The following is a 24,899-nucleotide window of genomic DNA, read 5'->3' on the forward strand; positions in this document are numbered from 1 at the left end:
CTATTTTCTGATCAGTGTGTGGGGGCAGGCTCCTGTGAAAAGTGCCAGATTTCTCTGTGGCTGCGTGCTCAGCTCTGTCACACTGGAGAGCCAGGGCGCTCCGATGTTCACACCCAAAGGGTGGGTCTATTACGTGCAGGGTGGTCGCCTCGGCACGTAGGCCCGGCTTTCCAGTGCTCCCGTCTCCCTTCCTCTTTCGGCATCCGTCCGCTCTGCGCTGCAATGATTTCCCTTCAGACCTGGACCTTCTCGCCTGGGAAGGTCCAGTCAGTGTAACTGATTGGCTAAATAAGATGTTTCAAGAAATGTGTCATTTGTCTACCGTCTCAATACATAGTTCCATTTTAGCAGGTGATTTTTAAAGACTGGCGGGGGCGGGGGGCTGTGCGAAGGAAGACCCTTTAATCCCCAGTGCCCAGTGGACGGGGCTATAATGGTGGAACACGTTATGAAGTTGCTACCTGGACTTGGGGATCCCACCCACGCCACCCTGGGCCCCATCATAGAAGGAGCCGAGAGCAGCATGCTCCGTGTGTGAGATCTGCTGGCTCCGAACTTTCCAGATCCCCAGTGGAATGATCTTCTCTCTCTCTTCTCTTTCTGCCTCCTAGGAACGAGTGGAATATCTCTTTCTCATCATTTTCACCGTGGAGGCGTTTTTAAAAGTAATAGCCTATGGACTTCTCTTTCATCCCAACGCTTACCTCCGCAACGGGTGGAATTTACTAGATTTTATCATTGTGGTTGTAGGGTAAGTATCACCTCCTCGCCACCCTTCCTTTCCCCTCCAGCAGCCCGTCCATATATGTTTCTTCATCTCTATTTTACCTCTTTTTGATTCGGTCATAAGGACACTGGGCTGTGGGCAAGAGGAACAGCTGTTGCAAGTCGTTTTTCATGTAGACGTCTCCCAGGAGACAGGGGCTGTTACCCAAGAGCACCCCCTATGGTGAAAACACGCACACACACGTGTACACCCTCCAATGCATGCAGACACACACGTGTACACCCTCCCATGCATGCAGACACACACGTGTACACCCTCCCATGCATGCAGACACACACAGAACTGAATCTGAGCTAAGGGTCCTCCGTGCAGATAAAGACATTCCTTGACTTAAGATCTTCTATCCCATCTCCATCCACAGCTGGCCGACCACCTCCTCTGACCGTTTCCCTCCCGTTTCACTGAGCAGGTTTCTCTCTGCTTGCCCTTGAACATGCAGTCCATCTGGGTGGTGCGGGGGGGCCCTCAGGCACAACACAGGCTGTAACTGCGGTTCTCGGATGCCCAGGGTAATGCCTGTGCCATGCTCACCACTACAGTGGTGATGGCCATTGGGCAACCCAACACCAGGCGGCTCAAGACACGTAGGGGAGGGGGACAAAAGGAAACTATGAGAGGCTGAGGGGATAGATGACTAAACCTAGACCCCCACCACCACACACACACACACACACACACACACACACACACGCCCCCCAAGCCTCTAGCTCTGCATTTGCACAACATGAAGCAAAGTCAATGAATGCTTTGATAAAACCAGTATAATCTTGGGTCATCGATAATAAAATTGAGGTGTGATGGCCTCCTGATCAAGACATTCCAAGCTTCAGGAAAAGGTACCTCCATAAAATATTTGTACCTAACAGACCTACTTATACCGTGTGAGTCCTGACTTATTAAACAGCAGTTCCCAACCACTCCACTGCTCTGGAGGGAGGATGAGCTGATCTGTCATGACCCAGAGTGTAGGGAGGGGCTAGTGGCCACCTGGCTTCTTCCCTCCCTGCAAGTCCAGCGACTTCACCGTGTGCTTTTCCATGAAGGCCCCTGTGTGGTCCACCTCAAGACCTTGGCATCTCCAGCGCCCCCCGGCTCACTGTCACCGGAGGAGTGCCTGGTCTTTACTCAGGAAACAACTCAGGAACCAATCAGAATCAGTTAGGAATGACTTCCTGGTCCCTGGCCGCGCAGATGGCTGTTACTAAGTCGCTGGTTCAGGGTTTCTCGAGCTGTCTTCTTAGCCTGGCCGGGAAATGATGCCCTTGGCCGCGATTGCACCGGGGATGCCAATTTGGGTCCCATCTGGGGGACATGCGGGTCACTAGAGTGGTGAGACTCAGTAGCCAGGTATCGACCTAGCCCCAGGGGGTCCTGGAGAATATGGCAGCATGAGAGATGGGGGCTGCCCCAGCAGGATAAACAGTGACTGAACACAGGCCTTGGAGCAAATGGAGGAAACCAGAACGGAGGTCCTTATGGGGGGCTGTCCAGCTGCCCCCAGATCCTTTTGAAAGTCAGCATTTTCCCCAGGCCTCTGTTCCCTGGACACTTTCCCACAGGCACAGAAAGGCTTCTTCTGTCTGGGACCAAGGAAGAGAGGAGGAGACTTGTGGGACGACTGTGTGCACACGGCAGAGCGGCCTTCTCTTCTTCTGGGTGTGCTGTGGGTTGGTGTGGCCACGCTCCAGGGGCCCTCGTGGCCCAGCGGTGAAGCAGTCCACTGCTGAAGGAAGGCCTGGCCATGCGGACCCCCAGAGATAACGAGTCTGCCAGGAGAGACCCAAAGATCCCTGTGGGTCTGGTCGACTCTGTCCTTTAAGGTCACTGTGGAGCCCTGTGGTGTAGTGGTTATGCGTTGGGCTACAATCGGGATGGTCGGCAGTTTGAAACCACCCGCAGCTCCCTGGGAGAAAGACTGGGCTTTCTACTCCTGTGAACAGTCCCTGACTCAGGGTCGCCTTGAGGCAGTACTGACTCCGTGGCAGCGAGTTATTGTTGGGTTATCGGGTCACTGTGAGTCGGGACCCAGCAGATAGCACGCAGCGACGACATGCCTCCCCCACCCCACCGCTGTCTTGTCTAAGCCACTGGGAGATAGAGACCAGAAGCACAGGTGAGACATCAGACAGAGCCCTGGCAGGGAGGGACCTGATGATGCCTTTACAATCAATTGCGTGGGGCAGTTGGCACAGAACACGGTGGCCCATGCTCATCTGCGCTGTGTGGACTTTGCTTCCTCCTTCAGTCTAGTCCTCCTCTCCTGAGTCATAAGTGGCCAGGCCTAGGCTCCAGAAACATCCTCCCAGAGCGACACGAGGCAGGTGAAGCCGGAAGGCATCCAGGCTTGGCCCTCTTCCAGCCAAAGCCTCGGAGAGGCTTTTTAAAGCGCAGAGATGGTGATGCTCGGCTTGGTCCACGAGGCCCTTGAGGAGAGTTTTGTTTTCGTTTGTTTCTCCTTGGGGTCAGCCTTGACCCTACTTGTCCGCCGAGTTCTCTTCAGGATGGTTGGTGCTGGGGGCCATCTAGTCTAAACATTAGCCCGTTCTTCTAACTAGGAAAAGGACTCCCCCCAGGGGGTGGTGCTCACCATCGCCCTCGGATTCTTTGTCTTTGGGGAAAATAGTTGCCACTCCTCTATGAAGGACTTCAGAGACATCTCCTGAAGCTGCCTACAAAGCGGAGGGGACTCAGGCTCCCCCTGGGGAGTGCCGGCTTGCATGCTGTCTGAGGGTGTCCTCGGGCCAGGCAGTCGCAAGGCCAGTGACAAATCGGTCACATTTCCTTCCTCAACGCTGGCATCTCCGTGGTTGAGGAGGGAGTGCTGCAAGAATCCTGACCGTGGAGAGGAATGTTGACGCCTCTGATAGCTAACACCACGCACACGCACACGCGTGCGCGCGCACCAGCCCAGCCCAGCCCCAAGCACCAAGGAGTGCTTAGTGGATCTGCCTGCTCCGGAGCTTCTCTTGCACCCACACAAGGCTTTTGTCACATGCCTGTCTCCTTCACAATACGGTGACCCTGCCTCTCTAATTCGCTCGGGCCCTCTACGGCCTCATGGTCTTCTTTGAAAAACTCTAATGTCCAGGTTCAGAATTGTCAAATATGGTCCCTGGAGAAATGCTCCCTCCCCACGTCAAGCATCCCCATCAGAACCCAGCCCTGAGGGACAAGTAGGCACAAAGCAGTGGTGTTGCCTTTAGAGCTTCCAGTTGAAATGGACTAAGGGCTCCAAGACAAGAACACATCCTAGACCCAGTCTTGAATTCTCTACGCCTTCGAAATGAAAAGCAGACAGTTCATAAAGAGTCTGGCTCAACTTGGAGCGGGAGCTAAAAGAGAAGAAAATCGTTTCCATCTCTGTTCCCTTCACTGAATAATATCTCACGAACATCTTGTACTCCAATAAGCATATTGCTTTCTTCCAGGAAATACTAGGACCAAATCTGCTTTCGATTTGGAGTGTTGCTTTGCAAACTTGTGAATGGTCTCCATTTCCTAAGGTTTCAGCGATCAAGATTTTATTGATCTCCATTTCCTAAGGTTTCAGCGATCAAGATTTTATTGATCTCCATTTCCTAAGGTTTCAGCGATCAAGATTTCATTGATCTCCATTTCCTAAGGTTTCAGCGATCAAGATTTCATTGATCTCCATTTCCTAAGGTTTCAGTGTTCCAGATTTCATTGGAAAGAAGATTTTACTTGCGGAAAAAGGAACTCATTCTCCCCAGTTCTGGTAGCTTCTGCCGTGGATGGAAGGCAAGACAACTGACATGCAAAACTGTCAAGTGGCCAAATCAGTAGGGGAGAATCAGACGCTAGGAAAAGCTTACATATATATGATCGGGCCTCACTTCTTTTAAGGGCAGAACCCATTATTCAAACATCTTCCTCAAGCACCCTACCACACTCTCCTGAGGCTACTATAAAAAAAAAAAACCTTCAAAGTTGATGCCTTAAAACAATAGCAATTTATGTTTTCTCTGTTCTGGAGACAAGACATTCAAAATCAAGGTGGCCACAGGGTCATGCTCCCTCCAAAGGCTCTATGGAAAATCTTCCCATTGGCTTCTGGTGGCCCCTGGCCCCTTAGCTTGTGGCCACATAACTTCACCTTCACATGGCCTTCCCTTTTTGTCTGTGTGCCATGTATATCTCTTATAAAGACAGTCCTGTTGGAGTTAGGACTCACCATGATCCAGTAGGATCTTATCTTGATTATTACCTTGATTTATCTGTAAAAACCATATTTCCCCATACATTCTCATTCTGAGGTTCAGGTGGACATGAATTTGGGGAGCACTCATCAAGCCACAATAGGTCCAAGGCATAAAAATAGAGATAAGGAAGCCACTCAGTCACACTGGGGAGAGAGCAGCTTGAACCCCACCCATTTAGGTTTGTCTTTGCTCCACAAGAAGTCCCTGAGGACTCTCAGGAGCGATTTGAAAATCCTTCCTGTTCTTGTTATTGTTAGGTGCGGCCAAGTGATTTCCAACTCGGCGCACTCCTCTGGACAGCCTGTGCCAGCCGCGTGATTCTCGTGTTTAAGCCCATGGAGGCAGCCGTGGGATCCCGCCATCGTGTCCTGCGTCTCCCTGGTGTCTGCCTTCCCACTTTCCCAAGCATGATGTCTTTCTCCAGGGACAGCCTCTCCTGATAACATGTCAAAAGGACATGAGGCAAAGTGTCGTCATCCTCACTTCCAAGGATTCTAGGTATCCTTCTTCCAAACAAGATTGGTCTGTTCTTCTGAGAGCCCGTGGTGGCTCCGTGTTCTTTGGCAGCACCATGAGTCCAGTGCGTGGTTCCTCCCTAGTCTCCCTTAGACAGTGATCCAAGACACCGTGTCCTGAATCAGGTACACCTTAGTTCTCAAAGTCCTTGCTCTCCGACACTTGACAGAGTTCTTCTGCAGCAGATTTGCCCTGTGCAACCTGTTATCCTTGGGTTTCTTTCCATGGTGGTGACTGTAGATCCATGCAAAATTAAATCCTTCACAACTTCCATCTTTCCTCGCTTTATCGTGATGTTTTCAGTTGGTCCAGTTGTGAGGATTTGGTCTTTCTTGGCATCGAATGGTAGTCCATACTGAAGGGTGCAGCCGCTGATCTTTGTCAGCAAGCATGGTTGCATCATCTGCATGTCAAAGTTTGCTGAACAAGCCTTGACATGTCATCCTTCATAGAGTCCAGAGTCTCAGATTATCTGCTCAGCATACAGACTGAAGAAGTGTGGTGAAAGGACATGACCCTGTTGCACACCCTTCCTGATTTTAAACCACTCAGTATTCCCTTACTCTATCCCAGTGGCTGCCTCCTGGTGCACGTGCACATGCCTCGTGGTTCTTTATAAGTACCAGGAAGTGTTCTGGGATTCCTGTTCTTTTCCATGTTACCCATAGTTTGTTATGATCTACATAGTCCAGTGCCTTTGCAGTCAATAAAACACAAGTAACCGCATGATGGTAGTCTCTGCTTTCAGCCAAGACCCATCTGGCGTCAGCAATGTCCTTTTCTGAATCCGGCTTGAATTTCTGGCGGCTCTTTGGCAATGTATTTCTACAACCGTGGTTGAATGACCTTCAACCAAAGTTTATTTGCTTGTAATATTAACGGCATTATTGGATAGTTTTTTAATTCCGTTGCGTCATCTTTCTTTGGAGTGGACACAAACATGGATCATCTCTTCCAGTCAGTTGGCCAGGTCGCTGACTTCCAGATATCCTGGCATCAACAAGTGCTTCCGGTGTGTCTTCAGCCTGGGGAAACATTTCAGTTGATGCTCCATCAATCCCTGCAGCCTGGTTTCCCACTGATGCCCTCACTGAAGCTTGGGCTTCTCCCTTCAATATCGTTGATTCTTGCTCAAATGCTGCTTCTTGAAATACTCAGATGCTGAGCAGTTCTTTTTGACACAGTGACTGTGTGTATTCCTCCCAGCTTCTTTTGATCCCTCTGGCATGGTTCAGTAGTTTGCACGTCGAGTCTTTCAAGGTAGACCCACTCCCTTATTGTTGACCTTCCCTGGCTCTGACCTTCTGTAAGACAAAGTCCTTAGCTTCACCCTCCCCTCAGCTCTGTTTTTGGATAGCTCTCTAGGGCATGAATTATTTGAGGAACTCAAACCTCTTCCTCAGGACCAAAGTGTGCCTGATCTTTAGTTCACATCTGATCTGGAAACTCAGTTCTGGTACCTGAGCTTCCTGCTAGAGCCCAGCTCCCATGAATGAAGAAACAGTGTACATTCTGTTGCCAGGAAACCGGTAGTGTCATCCCTAGGCAAGAAAGACAGAAACTGTCCCTACATGCACTTTCTCCTCCTATTTCTTCTCCCACAAAAAAAGCCCAGGGTTCCTTGGTCATCCTCTACCATCTGGGCTCCCTTTCCCTTGTGGCTCTGAATCTTCTCACTAACTCCCTCTTTCTCGCCACCCATTCCTGGAGCCTCCATCCTGCCCTTTGCTTCACAGCCCATCCTCTCTCCAGGGCTCAGGAAGCATTCTCTGCAGAGGGTCAGATAGTATCTGTGTTGATGATGGCCGACCATGGTTAGTGACACAACTACTCAATTCTGCCCTGGTGTTCTGAAAACAGCCCTCCTTGCTATGTAAGCAGGTGAGTGAGCAATCTTCCAATAAGACTTTACGAAAGCAAGCAGCCTGCAGGCTGGTGTGTGCCGACCCCTGCGGAAATCCTCAGCCTCTTTTCTGAGCATCCTCTTCACTTGCTGACCCGCCCCTGAGGACTCCGCTTCTCTGGGCGTGGCCACACGTCTCCCTCGTGCCTCCTGGTTTCTTTATTTCTGCTTTCTGACCACTGCCCTCTCTCCTTCCGCAAAGACGCCACTTTTGTCACTTGTGCCACCAGCCCCTGATTGGCTCCCATGAAGATTAAGACCCCAAACCAACCTCACTGCCATCGAGGTGCTGCAGACCCCTAGCTACTCACAGGGCAGGGAAGAATGGCGTCTGGGTTTCAGAGACTAGCTCCTTCAGGGAGTAGAAAGCCCCAACTTTCGGAGCAGCTGGTGGTTTCGAACTGCTGACCTTGCAGATGAGCAGCCCACTAGGCCACCAGGGCACCTCCCATAAAGAGTACAGCCTAGAAAACCCCTTGGGGGGTGTTCTCTCCTGTCCCGTGGAGCTGCTATGAATTGAAAAAGACCCAACAGTACCTACCAACAAATCTTGGGGTCACTGTTCGTATTACTAAAGGCATCGGCTCTCTCCCACCCTCACGACTCCCGCTAGGACCTCTCCAGCAGTGTCTCGGGTCCTTGGTATCTTCTTCTCCAGCGAGCTTGGCTTCCATCTTTTCTCAGCGACCCAGCCCCATGGACAAGTCTTAGAGCACTACATAAACAACAATGACATCCTCGCCCTCAGAATCCCAAATCAATCCTACTCGCTGACCAAAGCTGCCTATTCTCTAGCCTGCCCCCTCCTGTACCCTGATTCTGACCATCATTCATCCGTGCACGTTTCCTCTGTGCCTCCTCCCATGATGCACAGTCCGTTCGGTTGTTATGCTCCATTCATGATAAACACGCAACACCTGTTTCTTTAGCTTGCTCAACTCAGAAAACAGCAGCCCTGATGTAACACAAGTCTCCCGGCAGCTGTGCCAATGGAGGGTGTAGGAAATACAGAGAACTCAGCTAACTGGTCTCCCTCAATACTCTCAACCACCAACCTCGAGTAGGCCCCTGGTGATCCTTGGCAACCCTGTCCTGGGTCGGTCCCTAGTCCACCCGTTCGTCCACGTTCTGCAGTGGTTATTTCGCACCTGTTCCTCGCTCTTCAGACTTCCAAGCCGCTGTCCCACCTTTTCACTTTTTAGCTGTTGACCTGGCTGCTTATTTCCCTGTGAGGAACCGGAAGAACACTCTCGCTCATTCCCACAACCACATCGATAGCCCTGGACTGTGCCCTCCTACATGGACCAGGATAAAATGAGCTGTCTCTCTCCCCACAGAGGCCAGCACCCCTCCGTGTGCTCTAGATCCCAGCCTTGTCTGCTGATGGAGGACGGTCTCTCCCATAACTGCTCCTTTTGGCTTCTGTGTCCGTTCTCTGTCTCTCTTACATGATTCCCTTCGCATATAAACACTCTTGATCCCATACTCCCATCTGGGAACCACCAGTTTGTTTGTTTGTTCTCTACAGAAAAATTCCTCAAAAGAGTTTTCTATATGGGAGCCTCTAGCCACAGAAAATCATTGAGCACTTGAATTGTGTCTAATCTGCGCTGAGATGTTCTTTAAGTGTGAAATAGAAAGGAGATTTTGACAATGTAGTTCAAAACAAAGAATGACAACTATATTGATGATATGTTAGCACTATAGTAGTTTCACCCTAGTGGGCTAAATGAAATATATTATTCAAATTCGTTTCATCCGGTTCTTTTGACTTCAGTGGCTACTAGACAATTTAAATCATATAAAGGAGATTGAGAAAGTCCATAGAATGGAAAGATAATGGGGATTTTGGAGCCCCTTCACATCTGGTTTACATTTGGGGCTTGCACTATGTTTCTGTTGTACTCGGCAAACTGCACGCCCTGTTTGTAACCCCACCTGCCATCCTCTCTTGAACCCAGGGATCTCTTGATCCCTTAAACTTTTGTCCCTACGACACCACCCACACATGTCCTCAGTCTCAGTGGGCCGCATATTGCGAGATCCAGTGGCCTGTGATCTGCAGTGAAGGGTCGCCTTCTCATTGGACACTGTCTTCGTGGGCCCGTTCTCGGCACCTCTCCCCGTGCCTCACAAGCCGTTCCTCATCGGTCTCGTTTGTTGGCCCCTCCTCTCCCTGACTCCTAAATATTGGAGTCTGTCATGGGAGTGTTCCAGGGCTCGCCCCTTCATACCTTCACCTTCTACACTAGCTTCCTCTGTGACCTCACATCATTGACGTCTTTGTCACCATCCTGGACCTCCCCCCTTAAACTCCAGATCCAGTATATCATTGCCATCAAGTTCATGTGACCCGATAGGACAGAGCAGAACCATCCCAGTGGGTTTCCTAGACTGTAAAGCCTCCTCTTTCCCCCAAGAAACAGCTGGTGGTTTCAAACTGCTGACCTTGAGATTAGCAGCACAACGCGTCCCCCACTAGACCAGGCCTCCAGATCTGAGAGAGCCTGTTCCATCTACCCACTCAGGTGTCCAGTCAACAGCGAAGACGTAGCAAATTCAGCACAGGAGCCCTTGCCCTCCCGTCCCGCCCATTCCACCTGGTCCCATTCTTCCTGGTGTTCAGACCACAACTATTGAAATCGACTTTTTTAAAAGAAAACATTTTATTGGGGGCTCATACAGCTCTTATCACAATCCATCCATCCATTCATTGTGTCAAGCACATTTGTACATATGTTGCCATCATCTTTCTTAAAACATTTTCTTTCTACTTGAGCCCTCATATTTCTCTCTCCCTCCCCCACCCTCTTTCATGAACTCTTGAAAATTTATCATTTGTTTTTCATGTCTTACACCAACCGATGTCTCCCTTTACCCACTTTTCTGTTGTCCATCCCCCTGGGAAGGGGTTATACGTAGAACATTGTGATCAGTTTCCCCTTTCTCCCCCCACCTTCCCCTTACCCTCCTGTATCACTACTCTCATTATTGGTCCTGAGGGGTTTATCTGTGCTGGATTCCCTGTATTTCCAGCTCTTATCTGTATCAGTGTACATGCTCTGGCCTAGCCAGATTTGTAAGGTAGAATTGGGGTCATGATAGTTGGGGGAGGAAGCATTAAAGAACTAGAGGAAAGTTGTATGTTTCATTGGTGCTATACTGCTACCTGATTGGTTCGTCTCTTCCTTGTGACCCTTCTGTGAAGGAATGTCCAGTTGCCTTCAGATGGGCTTTGCGTCTCCACGTCTCCCCCTCATTCATGTCAACATGATTTTTTGTTCTGGGTCTTTGATGCCTGCTACCTGATCCCACCGACAACTCATGATCACATAGGCTGGTGTGCTTCTTCCATGTGGGCTTTGTTGCTTCTCAGCTAGATGGCCACTTGTTTATCTTCAGGCTTTTAAGACCCCAGATGCTATATCTTTTGATAGCCGAGCACCGAAATCAACTTTTATACCTCACTTTCCCACACCTCAAATCTAGTCCACTAGCCAATCCCATCGGCTGTCTTTAAAATACATCTGGAATCTCACCATTTCTCAGCAGCTCCAACACTCCCTCCGTGACCCAAGCCTACCGCGTCTCCCACGTGTTCATCAGTGCAGCCCACTTTGGATCTGGACCCCCGCAGGCCATTCTCCCCTCAACAGGCAGGTGATTCTTTTAAAACTGTGCTCAAGACATATCCTTCTCCTGCTAGGAGCTCTCCAGAGCTTCCAGGTCAGAGCATGCCCAGCAGGTCGCCCCACTTCCTCCTTTCTACACGCTGAGTCTCGGGAGCAAGGTGAGGCCTTCCGCTCCATTAAAGCGTGAACGTCTTGGAAAGGCACCAGGGCAGGTCTGCCCTGCCCTGTAGGGTCTCTGTGAGTCAGAGTGGACTCGATGGCAGTGAGCGTGGGATTCTTTTCCTGTGCTCTGCACCAGCCACACTTGCCACCGGGAAGTCCCTCTGACGGTGACCATGCTGCTTTGCGGAGGCTTCCACAGAGGCCCACCCGGCTCACTCCTTTGCTCTCTGCAGGTCTGCTATAGACACGACTCCTAAGGAAAGAGCTCTGTTCCCAGTCTCCCAACCCCGCCATTCCAACTCCTACTTCACTCTTTACTCTTCACCCTTAGCACTTCGCACTCTAACATAGAATGTATATATTTACATGTAGAGAAATTCTGTATAGAAGCATTGTGTGTGTGTATATATTCACATTTGTAGAAATTATATGTGCTATCTGGGTAGACTGGAGAAACAAAATTCATAGGCACTCACATGTGTGTAAGAAAGAGCTTTATATAAAGAGTAATTGGACATTAAGAAAACATCTCAACCCAGTCCAGATCAAGTCCTTAAGTCCGATATTAGCCCATATGTCCAATACTAGTCTATCAATTCCTCTTCAGACTCACGCAGCACTTGCAATGGCACCAAATGCAGGAAGAAAGATCACAGGCAGTGGGTGGAAAGTCTTGTGGATCCAGTGGCAGTGGAAGCATCTTCGCGCTGGCGTGAGTCACCACGTGGCACCTCCAGCTCCAGGGCTCTGGCTCCATCAGCATAGCTCCTTGTCAACAGGAAATGTCTCACAGGGAGTGTGTCCTGCCTCCAGGGAGGAAAACCAGAGTTCCCAGAATCCTCGGGAAAAGGTCATGCCCACACAGATGCCTCATTGGCTGTGACCTGACTGACAGACTAGACTCCACCCCTTCGCTCAAGTTGACAAAAAATTATGTAACTGCCACACACTCACATATATAGTATATGTAATATAAACAGTGTCACACTATTTATATCATAAATACAGTGTGTAGAAATAAATATACTTTCTAAGGTACAATATATACATACAAACGTGCTTCAGTTTTCACAAATTAAAGATGGAGGCAAATCTGTCGGCATGTTTTTCCCATGCGCTTGCTCCCTTTGTGTCTCCGCATTGCCTTTGGAAATCCTCACGAGATTTCACGACGTTATCTATAAATAAGAGCCCTAATGCTGCTGTTAGGTTAGGGTTGGACTGCTAACCGCCAGGTCAGTGGTTCAAAACCACGGGCTATCCCATGGGAGAAAGATGAGGCTACTGCTCTGTAAGGATTTAGAGATTACACGTCAGGGCACAGGGACAAGATGGGACTTCCTACTCCGTACAGAGCTACCGTCTCAGGAACCCACAGGGGCGGTTCTACCCCGTCCTCAAGGGCTGCTGTGAGCCAGCATCCATTTGAAGCCAGTGAGCGTGTGACGTGGGGCCCCTCTGAGTAGACGTGGACTCCATGGCAGTATGTTCATTTGTGTGGCATGCTTCACAGAATGCCACCCCCACCTCCACCCCACCCCCATCGAGTCAGGTCCCACTCATGGCAGCCCTGTTTAGGACTTCCAATTCCAACTCATAGCAACTCATGTCTAGTGTGGCTGAAGCTGCAAATCTTTACAGGGGCAGACAGCTCCATCGTTCTCCTGTAGAGCAGCTGGTGGGTTTAATGTAAGCACAAAAGGTATGCAGACTTCATGTGACTCTCTCTCGTGATATTCAGTTCATGCAATGGTCTGGACCCACCAGCTCTCTTTACGGTTCATTTGGTTTATTGTCCATCTCCTCCACCTGACCGGCAGCCCCCCAGGTTTGTGAAGCGTGGTCCGCTGGGTTCAGTGTTGTAGCCCGAGCGTCCAGAACAACGCCTGGCACTGAAGGCAGGGAGAAACCAGCCCAGACACAGAGCAGCAGGTGAATTTCCACACCTTCCTTCCTGAAACCTATTCATTTAGACCAGCAGTTTTCAACGTTCCTCATGCCGCGACCCTTTCAGACAGTTCCTCATGTGGTGGTGACCCCCCAACCATACAATTATTTTCATTGCTACTTCATCACTGTCATTTTGCTACTGTTATGAATCGAGCGTCCCCTGTGAAAAGGTCGTTCAGCCCCCAAAAGGGTCTTGACCCACAGGTTGAGAACCACCAATTTAGACCATCACGCTCCCCTTATGCTGCGCGCAAGCAGCTCCTGAAGACGGGGTCTGTACCAGGGCCAGAGTAGAGTTCTGCTATTTGTGCTTATTTGTGCCAGCTTCTGGGGAGGCACGGGTAATGGCAGGGAGAGAGAGTATGCACAAGAGAGGAGCCAGGCTGCCACGGAGGGAGACAGAGGCCCCGCACAGTCTCAGGTGACTGGTGTCCAAGTGGACCTGCCTGGCAATTTGGCCCAGGGTCTGCCTGTGGTCTTGTTCCTCGCTCCGGGGTGTGTGCTTCAGCCCCGGCGTGGAGGATGCCCAGCCTCCCTGCCACTGCTGCCCTTGCCGGCTTCCCCGAGAATGGCGACCCACTGTTCTGACGGCTCCTTCTCCCCTTCCTCCTTCCAGGCTCTTCAGTGCCATTTTAGAGCAAGCCACCAAAGCCGACGGGCCCAACGTCCTTGGGGGAAAGGGCGCCGGATTTGATGTGAAGGCGCTGAGGGCTTTCCGAGTCCTGCGCCCTTTGCGCCTGGTGTCTGGAGTGCCGAGTAAGTACAGCCACGCTTCTTCTTGACCACGTTCTCTTGTCTGCGGAATCGCCGGGAGCACTTTGCCAAAGAGCTTGAGTTGTCGAAATGGAGATTTTCGAATGAGTTCCCTGGCTTTAAAGGACTCAACTCTGATCCGAGTGTTAAACAGCATTAAAGCACTCTGGTCCCCGGCTTCTGTCAGCCTGGAGGGTGGGGGCCGGAGGGAGCCTTCACCATCACCCAGCCAACTGAAAGCAGCCGACTAGAGAAAGCAATTCCTTGGCCTCCTGAGCAACCCCCACCAGGCTCTGGGCCTGCGATTTAAATCTGTTTGCATCCAGCCACCAGGGGAGCAGAGTGGGCTAATCCCTGAGGCCAGCGGACTATTTTCCCCAATAGGATTATCTCCACCGTCTGTATTTTTCCAAAGTAAAATCATAAAAGCATCAGTGGGTATTCTCAAGGGTCGATGCTGCAGCTTCTCCCAGCTGCCTCTTCCTTCTCGGTCACTTGGAGCTTCGCAGGTCTCAGCCAGGCTCTTTGTGGCCACACCCTGGGCTGAGCCCCAGGAGAGGAGGGGGTTCAGCTCTCGGAAACATGATCTCTATCAAGGGGTCAATTTCATAGCCATCTCCTCTTCGCCATTTCTCCAGAAGCTTGTCCTATTGTGGGTAAACATAGCCGCGTCAGGCACCCCCACTGGGCCAAGCAGACCTCAGACCAGGGAGCTCCCTGGGGCTCAGTCCGCATTTGGAAAATACCTTCCACTGGTCCTACTTCAGTCTGTGGTGTCGGAGAATTATTGGGGGCTCTCTAGCTGAGGAGTCCTACTTCTGTTAGCCTTACTGCATCTCGGACGACCCAGGGCTTAGGGGACAGAGAGCCAGCACGGGGCTGTAACAAGATTAGCTTAGAGCTGGGGGCTGTGTTAGGCTGGGGTGTCTATAGAAACAAACCCAGTGACTCTTATGTATGTGTAAGAAAGAGGTTTACATCAAGAAGTGATCTTATCTCATGATGGCGTCCCAACTCAGAGCAACTCAAGGCCAGGGGTCCGATGTTAGCTGGAGCCTGCTTCAAACTCACATAGCTGTGGGCCGAAAATGCAGAAAGATGAAGCAGGACGCAGAGAGATCACCGAGCAGAGCTGCATGGATGCAAGGTCAGTGGGAGTATGGCAGGGTGCCAAGAGCACCCAGGACCGGTAACCTGAGTGAGCCACCCTGGATACAGACACAGAATCCAAGCAAGGAGGAGCTCAAAGGACGAGAGAGTGAGAGAGAGAGAAGATCTTAGTGTCTCGCTTATAAAAAGGCCACACCCCTAAGGAGGCATCATCAGGCTGTGACTTGATTGACAGGTTGGCTCCACCCTGATCCCTTCCTTCAAGTACAAGTAGCCGTGTAATCTAAGCACCACAGAGACGGAGCAAGCACAGGAAGGAAAGAGTTCCTCCGGATAAAATCCCTTACTGCCTGTCCCCTACACTGGACCTTCAGGTCGTATCACGCTGCTTCTCAGTGTCCCTGGGTGTCACAAAGCCACAGACATCTGAGGGCCTTACACTGACCTCTCGATTCCGTTTTGCACACAGGGTAGTACAAAGGCTTTGCCCACATAACCTAGTTAATTGCCAGGTGTCCCGACATTCACACGGTGTTACTGTGAGGGGCCGTCCAGTTGGTTCTGACCCATAGCGACCCTTTGCACAACAGAATGAAACATTGCCCAGTCCCGTGCCCGCCTCCCAATTGTGCTGTGCCGACGCTTGAGCCCATTGTTGCAGCTATTGGGTCAAGGCACCTTGTTGAGGGCCTTGCTCTCGTTCGCCGCCCCTCACCAAGCACGATGTCCTCTCCTGATACATGTCCAGAGTACTTAAGATGAAGTCTCACCACCCTCGCCTCCCAGGAGCACTCTGGCCGGACTTTTTCCACGACAGATTGATTTGTCCTTCTGGCAGTCCGTACTTCAATATCCTTCACCAGCACCACAATTCAAACGCATCAGTTCTTCAGTCTCGTGATTTGATGTTCAACTTTCACATGTATACGACGAAGTCATCGAAAAGACCATGGCTTCGATCAGGCGAGCGTTAGTCCTCAAAGGAACATCCTTGCTCTTAAGAGATCTTGTGCAGCAGATTGACCCAATGCGATACATCTTTTGATCTCTTTACTGCTGCTTCTATGAGCATTGCTTGTAGATTCAAGCAAGATTAAATCCTTGACAACTTCAACCTTTCCCCCATATACCCCCTCTTATTTGATGCATTAAATGGGTATGTAACTCCTGAGTGCTTCAATTATATTATAAGCCCCTTGAAGGGCAAAACCGTAGCTTACATTGTGTCTCTCCACGACACAGTGTCTCACACTGTCTCTGCGCAAGGCAGGGCTTTACTGAAGAAACAAGGGCAGAGGGTTGACTAGCTTCTTTGCAGTGGGAGAGCCCTACTTGTACAACACTGTGTGTCTCTTAAGCTTGAAAGGGAGCATATGGCAAAACCACTCCCATACATTTAAAGTAAATATCCTCTACTTGCCCTTAACTCTTTGAGGCACCTATGGAGCAGTGGTCAGTGCTCAGGTGCTGACCAATAGAAGTGTATGTCAAGCCCACCAGCCACTCCATGCTGTGGTAATCTGCTTCCATAAGGATTGCAGCCTTGGACACTGCGGGGCAGTGCTACCCTACCCTTGATGGACTGCCCGTGAGTCCATCTGGATGGATAGTCATCCTCTAGGGCAGAGCAGAACTAACCCAGAGGGTTTCTGAGGCTGTAAATCTTTATAGGCACAGAGGCCTCATATTTCTCCCACAGAGTGGCCAGTGGGTTTGAACTGCCGACTTTTCATGTAGTCATCTAATAGTTCACCCACTGAGCCACCAGAACTCCTTGCCCTATCCTATAGGGCCCCTCTAAGTCAGAATGGACTCAGAGGAAATGAGTTTGGTTTTATGGGAAAGGGGGCGCTGAATGGGGCAGTTCTACCCTGTTATATGAAATCACTGTGAGTCAGAATGACACACGAGAACAACAGGGTTAGAAAGTATATAGATGATGGGCCATGCCCAATTCTCCTCTGTGAAACACAGCTTACCCAAGCTTTCCATACCAATCAGCCATGAATTCAAAAGACCCAAATCAGGCCGTCAGAAAGGGGGTGCCTGGGGCTTGGAGCAGGACGTTAAGGCTGTTATCCGGGTATTGCCCATGGGTCAATACTGGGAACTGTTTGTCAGAACTTCAGCCAACAAAGCTTCACGAGGCAGGATAGACAGATCTGACCTCGCTCTGCACCTGCTTACTGTTCTTCACTGTTAGTTTCCAGAGTCGGCTTCCTCTCGGCGACAGGAGGAATCATGGCCCCGCTTTCACAGCGTCCGTGCCAAGCATTAGGACGTAACATCAGCAGACACACAGAGTCCTTTTGCTTGAGGAACTCAAGGGTCCAATGGAAGTCTATAGTCGTTGGCTTTTGCTGTGGGAGCAAACAATCCCAGACTCTCAATGACTTAGCACCCTTTATACCTACCTGACTGGGGGGTTACCTAAGGACGGCGCCTCGGCTGCAAATCCGCCGGCTTCGAGTGAGCTCTGGGCTAAAGTAGCAGCCACCGTGGGACCGTGTTGTTGAAGGGCAGAGAGCAAAGCTCCAAAGAAGAGCACAGGGCTGAACCACGCAACATGGTTAGAGGCCACGTGCTCATACTCCATGGGCAAATGCAAGTCACATGGCTCAATTCAAAAAATAGTGGGGCATATCGGTGCACTGTACCGAAAGCAAACCATGGGCAAATCACTCTGAGCAAATGGCCCAAGCTGCTAGGAAGAGATTGAGGAGCTGGTTATCATCAGCGAGAGTTCATCCCTGTGCTGTAGAGCTTCTTAGGGATGCCTACAGTCAAGAGCCCCTCGTGCTTCGTAGTGTTCAAATAGAGACATATTTAAGGAGCAAACCGAAGACAGCGTCTCTTCCCCTGTGTCTTTTTGGAAGACGCGACGTGGTGAAGGAGCTGCAGCAGGTAGAGGAAGACCTTCAGTCTCAAGGATGGAGGCAGGCAGTAGCTGAATCAGCGGGCTCCAGCATGGCAGCAGTGAGGAAGAGGGCGCAGCACCAGGCAGTGTTTCGTTCTGCGGGTCCAGAAGGGCACTGTGAGTTGCAACCAGCTCCTTGGCACCTAACAACCACCTCAAGGACGGTACAGCAGTGATCAGCAAGAGGCAACGAGCATGCCTTCAAATGCTCATCAAGACGAGGCCGTGAGTTAGCACGGCATGCCGTTCAGGATGCCATGTTTGTCATTAAGGATTCAAGCGTGTTAGAGGGTTCTGCAGTTGCGAGCAAACCTACATTTCTTCTTCTTTTTTACATTTCTTATTTTCTGATGAGCCTAACGAAAGAACTTATTGAGCCCTTCCCTCTTTCTCACTGAAATCGGTTCTGTGAACAAAATGCACTGTGCTAATTTAAATGACATAGTCTAAAACAAGGTCAGCTACGTTTTTCTCAATTGCAAACCTAGGCAAGTGCCTCTGTCTGTGTCTTCTCTTGGTAGCCCTGGCTGGTCTCTCTTCTGTACTTCAGCACAACTCCAGAGAGTTGGCCCTGAATGCATCATCTCCAATTCTTAGCCCCCCCGCTCTCTCCTGAGTCCGGGCCAACGAGAACCCTGCTCCCACTTGACTGCTGGGGCTTGGCTCCCGGTGCCGCCCCGACTTTACTTGCTTTCCCTTCTAGTGTCCTTGACAGAGTCTCCCCTCCCCTTCTCATCCCGTTCCCATCGAGACCGCCAGGGCTCCTTCCGGGGACCTCTTCTCTGCCTGCACGCAGGCCTTCGTTCTCACGGCCAGTCTGGTGACATTTAATGTCATCCATACGCCATGTAGGGAGAAAGATGTAAGAGCGACCGTCTCAGAAACCCATGGGGGCAGTTTGACCCTGCTCGGTAGGGTCACCATAAGTCCGAATAGACCCAAAGACAATTGAGTTTGGGTTTCGGGGTTTCTACATTATGTAATAACTACCAACTATGTCCGCAGCCCAGGCCTCTCCCCTCAACTCCAGATTAGTATACCTAACTGCCAACTCCGTGCTTTCCATCGGATATCTAGTTGTTATCTCAAACTTGCCATACACAGAATAGAATTCCCAATCTCCCCAAAGCTTTTCCCATCTCAGGAAATGTTAATTAACTTCATCTTTCCAGCTCCCTAAGCCAAAATCCTTTGACGTAGTTCTTTCTCTCACCCTTTGCATAAAATCTACGAGAATCTCTCGTTAGCTATACTTTCAAAATGTATCCAGAATCTGCCTGTTTCTTACCATCTGACATTCGCCTTGGTACCTGCCATCGCCATCTCTCACCTGGATTATTACATTGCCCTCCTGTGTTAGACTGGGCTGACTACAGATACTCATATGTGTATAAGAGAGAGCTTTATATCAAAGAGCAATTGTATATTGAGAAAACATTCCAGCTCCATCCAGATCTAGTCCATAAATCTGACGTTAGCCCATAAGTCTGATACGAGTCCATAAATTACTCTTCAGACTCACGGAGCACATGCAATGATGCCAAATGCAGGAAGATCACAGGCTGGTGGGTGGAAAGTCCTGTGGATCCAATGGTGGTGGATGCATCTCCAGGACTCTGGCTGCCATCAGCGTGGTCCATGTGTCTTGTCAACAGGAAGGTGAAACAGACAAAGAGGGTGTGTCCCCCTCTATTCATCATGTTGACATGGAATTATGTTGTTACCACACCTCCTAACAGAATTCTCTTTTGCCCCCATTCCTTGCCATAGCCTAGTCTTAACACACCAGCCAGAAGGACTCCCTTAACATGTCAGGGACAGCCTGGCATTGCCCTGTTTAGAACTCTCCAGAAGCTTCTCCAGGTCACTCAGAGTGAGAACCAAAGTCCTGCACGCCCGTCATGATCCCACCCTCTGCTCTGATCTCATCTCCTTCTGTGTTTCCCTCTCTCCCTCCTCAACGGGCTCCTTGGCCTCCTATTCCTCCAACATCTGAGCTCACTTTCACTGAAGACTTTGCACTCACTGGTCCTCCTGGCTGGGCTTACCTGCTCACCTGCAATCTGCTGAAATGTCATCTTATCAGAGAGGCCTTCTTTCAGCGTGCCAGTCCTTACACACCTGAGCCCTTTTCCTGCTTCATTCCCCCCCTACTGCTTTTCACCATCTGCCTTATTAAATACACATTGTTAAAACTATTTATTTTTATTTGGGTGAAGGTTTACAGAGCAGGTGACCTGTGCACATGCAATATTTCACACCCATCTCCTTCACCTCAGCCCCTTCAATGGAACATCACGTATCCCATGTTCTCTGTGTTTCCAGTTTCTATTCCACCTTCCTTCCTACCCCTTCTGAACTTGGTCCTTGGATAAATGCCCTCCTCCTGATTTCCAAAGGTTGCTGATTCTCAAATGTGGTTCCTCCCAGCGTTATTGTCCCTCTTACAGACTTGTCTTAGTTTTGGCTGAGACTTGAGACATGGGGTGAGTTCAGTCCAGACCTGCAGGGCAACTGAATCTACCCAAACCCACTGCCATCGAGTTAATGCTGCCTCCTGGCCATCCTAGAGGAGAGAGGAGGACCACCCCCTGGGTTCTGTGACTGTCACTTTCCAGGAGCAGGCCCTCTCCTCATTAGAGTGACTGGTGAGCTAACCCTGCTGACCTTGCAGTTGGCATCCCTTTGCTTAGTCCACTACAGCACCAGAGTCCCTTTAAGGACGGCTGGAGACCTACAGTACATTTACCTGTTTATTTATGTGTCACTCCTCAACTCACTAGACGGTAGCCCTGAGGACAAGAAGCTTTATTAGTTTTGTTCACTGCTGTAGGCAGTGGTAGGATTAAAATAAGTTATTAACTGTTCCGCTGCCCTGATGGCCATTTTAAGCGTAAAGAAACGATAAACCACAAGGTAGTTTGTTATTTCACACAGTTAATACGTAAGTAAGAATCATAAAAGAAGTCTGCAAAACCAGATTGTTATAAGAAAGAGTTCTAAAACATTAATGAAAAATATCAAATAATATCTGACAAAGATAATGCAACTATTATTAAAGCTATCTCCATATTGCTTCTTGATTGGCATTCTCACTCACAATTCTCTTTGATTTTATCTGAGCATCATCAGCTATGTGATTTATCCTTAACTAATTTTTTTCACTGTAGCAGTAGGATCCCATTCCTTTAGAGCAGCTGTTCTCGAGCTATGGGTCATGACCCCTTTAGAGGGCGAATGACCCTTTCACAGAGATCGCCCGATTCGTAACAGTCACCAAATGACAGTGATAAAGTACCGATGAAAATAATTGTATGGCTGGGGGGTCACCACAGCATGAGGAACCGTATGAAAGGGTCGCGGCATTAGGAAGGTTGAGAACCACTGCTTTAGAGGTAGACCAACTAGACAATAGTCACAATGCTTGACAGATTAGATACAGACAACTTGTCTCCTCTGAACATACGGTGTTCATCTTTGAAAACCCCTTTCTGCTCCTGTTGAACTTAAAGCAATTGTTCTGGCAATATTTTCAGCTCTTTGGATACTTTTAGGAATTGTATAATTCACTTGTAACATCTGGTGGGAGTTTGGGACATAACACACAGTTGGAACGAATGACAGTGTCCCACTCCGGTGGTTTGATACGTCTTCTGTCCATGATATGTTTGTTCACTGCAGTAACAAATGCAAGGGAGTAAACACATAATATTTCATCCAGAGTATAATGAATTTTATGACATGAATAAATAAATATTACAAGCATAGCTTCATGTGATTTTTGTATACCTATGGACCCAGTGAACATCACTACAGGTGCTCAGAATACAGTGTTGTTCAGGGGAACGTTAAAAGACCAGCCAAGAATGTAAAGTTGTGATTTCCATATTGGCGGCTGGCTAGTCCCCCTCCCTAAAAGGAACCCTGATTATAAGCGCCGTTTTAACCACTGGTTCATCAGAATCAACAAAAAATTAGGCATAGTTCTTCTGAACCGGTGTGAACCAACCGAATCCCACCACTACTCAACACTTTCTGCAGTGACCTGACCAATGCAGCACAGTCCTTGTGGAATGAGCGGATATCAGCACACTGACCTGCCCCTCGTGGCCGGGTGGCAGTGCTGTCCCTTGCCCCTAAGGACAAACCAGTTCATTAAAGTGAAGTTGAGTAGCAAAATATCATCCATAGACACGTGGCTTCTAGTGTTTCCCAAGTGTTTCCATTTCTATTTATTTGATCCTCTTGATGGTTCCATAATTTCTTATAACAAATAGGTGAGTTGGGTGGTTTGTCAGATCTGCTAATAGGGGCCCCAGAAACTGCACTTATTTTTTAAAGGCCCGTATGTTTATTGAGTGCCATTGAATCTTATATTCTCAGATTATGGGGAAAGAGAGATGATCGTGAGAGTACAAATCCATGAGTCGTGATTCATTTGTTCAACACAACGTACTGAGTACCTACTTTACGTAAGAGACTTCCCTAGCCCTGGTAGCAGACACAGAAATGAGTCAGAAGCTAAGTGTGTTTCAAGTTAAGGGCTTTAACTGCCATCCCCCACTGCTTTGGGGACAATTCTGACTCGTAATGACAGAGTAGAACTGACCTTCTGGGTTTCTGAGACTGTAAATCACCAGGGGCACCTGGCAGTTTCGAAACGCTGACCTTGTGGTTCGTGGCCTAATCCACTCTGCCACCTCGGGGGAGCAAACATGTTCATTAAAACCACAGGACAGAGTAGAATTTGGAGAGTGCGCAGGAAGCAGTTTAGATAAGATGTGATTAGTTCCATGGCACACAGGCCTCCTCGAGCCATCAGTCCTTGGAGGAGTGAGGTAGAGAACCAGGCAAGCCTTCCAGAGGAGGCCTCACTTGCGCTGGGTCTTGAAGGGTAAGCCGGGGGAGCCTTCCAGACAAGTATGCAAAGGGACCAAGAGAATGGCTGCGGCTTTGGAGATGCTCACGGGAAGGTGCAAGATGTAGGTGTGGGTGGCACTGTGGAGACAAAAACACATTGACTCCAGGAAACGCCATGCCGTGGAAAGCTCTGGTCATTTAACTTCAGAGAGACTCCTCCCCATCCAGGAGATCAGTTCCCGCTATTTCTGAAGCATCCACGCTGCCTCAACAGAAGTGCCCCGAAGCTTGCCTATTGTTCCCGAGGATCCGCCATATGGAACAGCCAACGCTATACTGTACATACCAACAATAAATCTGGGGAGCTGTGATTAAATATTTACCACGTGCATAAAAGGAGTACAGTCGTTGGAGCAGTAAGGAAGGGGCCATTTCCTCCTCCCTGGATGTCCTCCTGGAGAGCTAGCAGGAGCGAAATGAATACAGGGAAACATAGGTGGAGGTGAGGACGGGCTTGGGTCTTTTCTAAGGTGAGCACAGCGATTATGATTGCGTCAGTGGCTGCATGCCAGATCAGCACACGCCCCCTCCGTGTGCCGGAGAGTGTTTATGGGACACCGGGGGGAGCTGAGCACTAAGCCAGGCATGGGGGACACAGAGCAAGCGTGCTCTCCTTACCTGTCCAAGGACGGGAACGTCTTCAAGCTGTATGTAGGATGTTTTTTTCCCTGTGTGCATGTTTATTGTAAGCTTAACTCTTTCGGGGTGCCCCTTTTCTCAGTTAATGGTGTGAGTTTGCTTTGTTTTGATTTGATTTTTGGGAATAGGCCGCATCAGAACATGAAATAGAAAACAGGACTTCACTGCAAGAGAGTTTGCGACCTAATTGAGACGGGAGAAGGCGCAGTGAGGACCGTGTGTGGAAAGGGGGAAGCTCTTCCTGTTTTTCCTCGCTGAGGTTAGAACTGTTTTCTGAGAGCAAATCCGCATCAATTGGTCAATAATTACCTTTGAGTAGGCACCCTGGTGAAGATGCCGGGAGAAACGTCCAGCCTGGTGGTTTAGGCATCCACTTCAGTCAGACTGCCTGGTCCCACCATTCACTCACTCTGTGCCTTTGGGGAAGTTGCTGCGTCCCTCTGTGTCTTACCTGTAAAGTGTCCTCATCTGTAAAACGGGGTGACGACAGGCTCTAGAAACAGTAAGGGAGTTCATCTATCTACACAGCGCCTGGCTTGTCCTAGGTGCGCAGTTGCACCTGTTCTGTTACATTCTATGCATGATTAAGGATGTGAACTGGAAGGACACGACAAGATCACTGTCAAGACAAAGCAGGTGGACTTCGAAAGAGCAGTCGAGAATTAAATAATAAAAATGCCGGAGAAGAGTGTGTGACATGCCCCTTGGATTCAAGGAGACAAGTTTACCAGGGATGGTGGCAGGCAGGAAACGTTTTATGACAGGAGACAAAATGTGTCATGAATTCGGAGCTTTGCGAAGAGACGACCGCCTTCCAAAAAGCCAAGCTCCCTGCCGTCGAGCCCACGCTGCCTCACGGTGAGTTGCTGAGACGGCAGCTGTTTACGGGAGTAGAAACCCAGTCTTTCTCCCGAGGAGCTGCTGATGGTTTTGAACTGCCGACCATGAGGATCGCAGCCTAACACATCGTAGATGGAGACTACAACTTAGTATGGACTCTCTCTCTTTAAAAATAGTTTTATTGATAAGAACTTCACTTCCATAGCTAAGTTGCTTTTTAAAAGAGCTGTCCATACATCAACACAATCAGTTCTAATGCTCCCTCTCCCCTCCCACATCCATTGTCTGCGCCAACCTTCCCTTCACCCTCCCTATCCCCCATGCCTGATAAACCATCGCACCAACTATTGTCTCCATGCATCCACCCCGTCAGTGCTTTCTTAACTGGGAAACTGGACAGATGCAATAAAAAACAAAATGAAACAGAAAGAATAATAATAATAATATAAAGATAAAATAAAATAGAGTAAGAAAGAAAAGACCTCGGCAAATATTTTTAAAAGCTGGGGCAGGCGGGGTGGGGTGCCAGACAAGAAATTTCGTTCCAATT

General features: G+C 49.5%; 1 protein-coding gene across 1 annotated transcript in view; it reads left to right on the forward strand.

Annotated features, from left to right (window-relative positions):
• The window catches only part of CACNA1C (calcium voltage-gated channel subunit alpha1 C), an 865,289-nt gene that overhangs the window by 557,759 nt on the left and 282,631 nt on the right, over nt 1–24,899 (forward strand). The window contains exons 4-5 of the mRNA XM_045295927.1: nt 612–751; nt 13,787–13,926. Coding sequence (XP_045151862.1) covers nt 612–751; nt 13,787–13,926 — 280 coding nt within the window. The remainder of the gene's footprint in view (nt 1–611; nt 752–13,786; nt 13,927–24,899) is intronic.

Source organism: Echinops telfairi, unplaced genomic scaffold, assembly GCF_000313985.2.
Source record: "Echinops telfairi isolate 266 unplaced genomic scaffold, ASM31398v2 ScPeMD7_6273;HRSCAF=7185, whole genome shotgun sequence".
Taxonomy (NCBI): domain Eukaryota; kingdom Metazoa; phylum Chordata; class Mammalia; order Afrosoricida; family Tenrecidae; genus Echinops; species Echinops telfairi.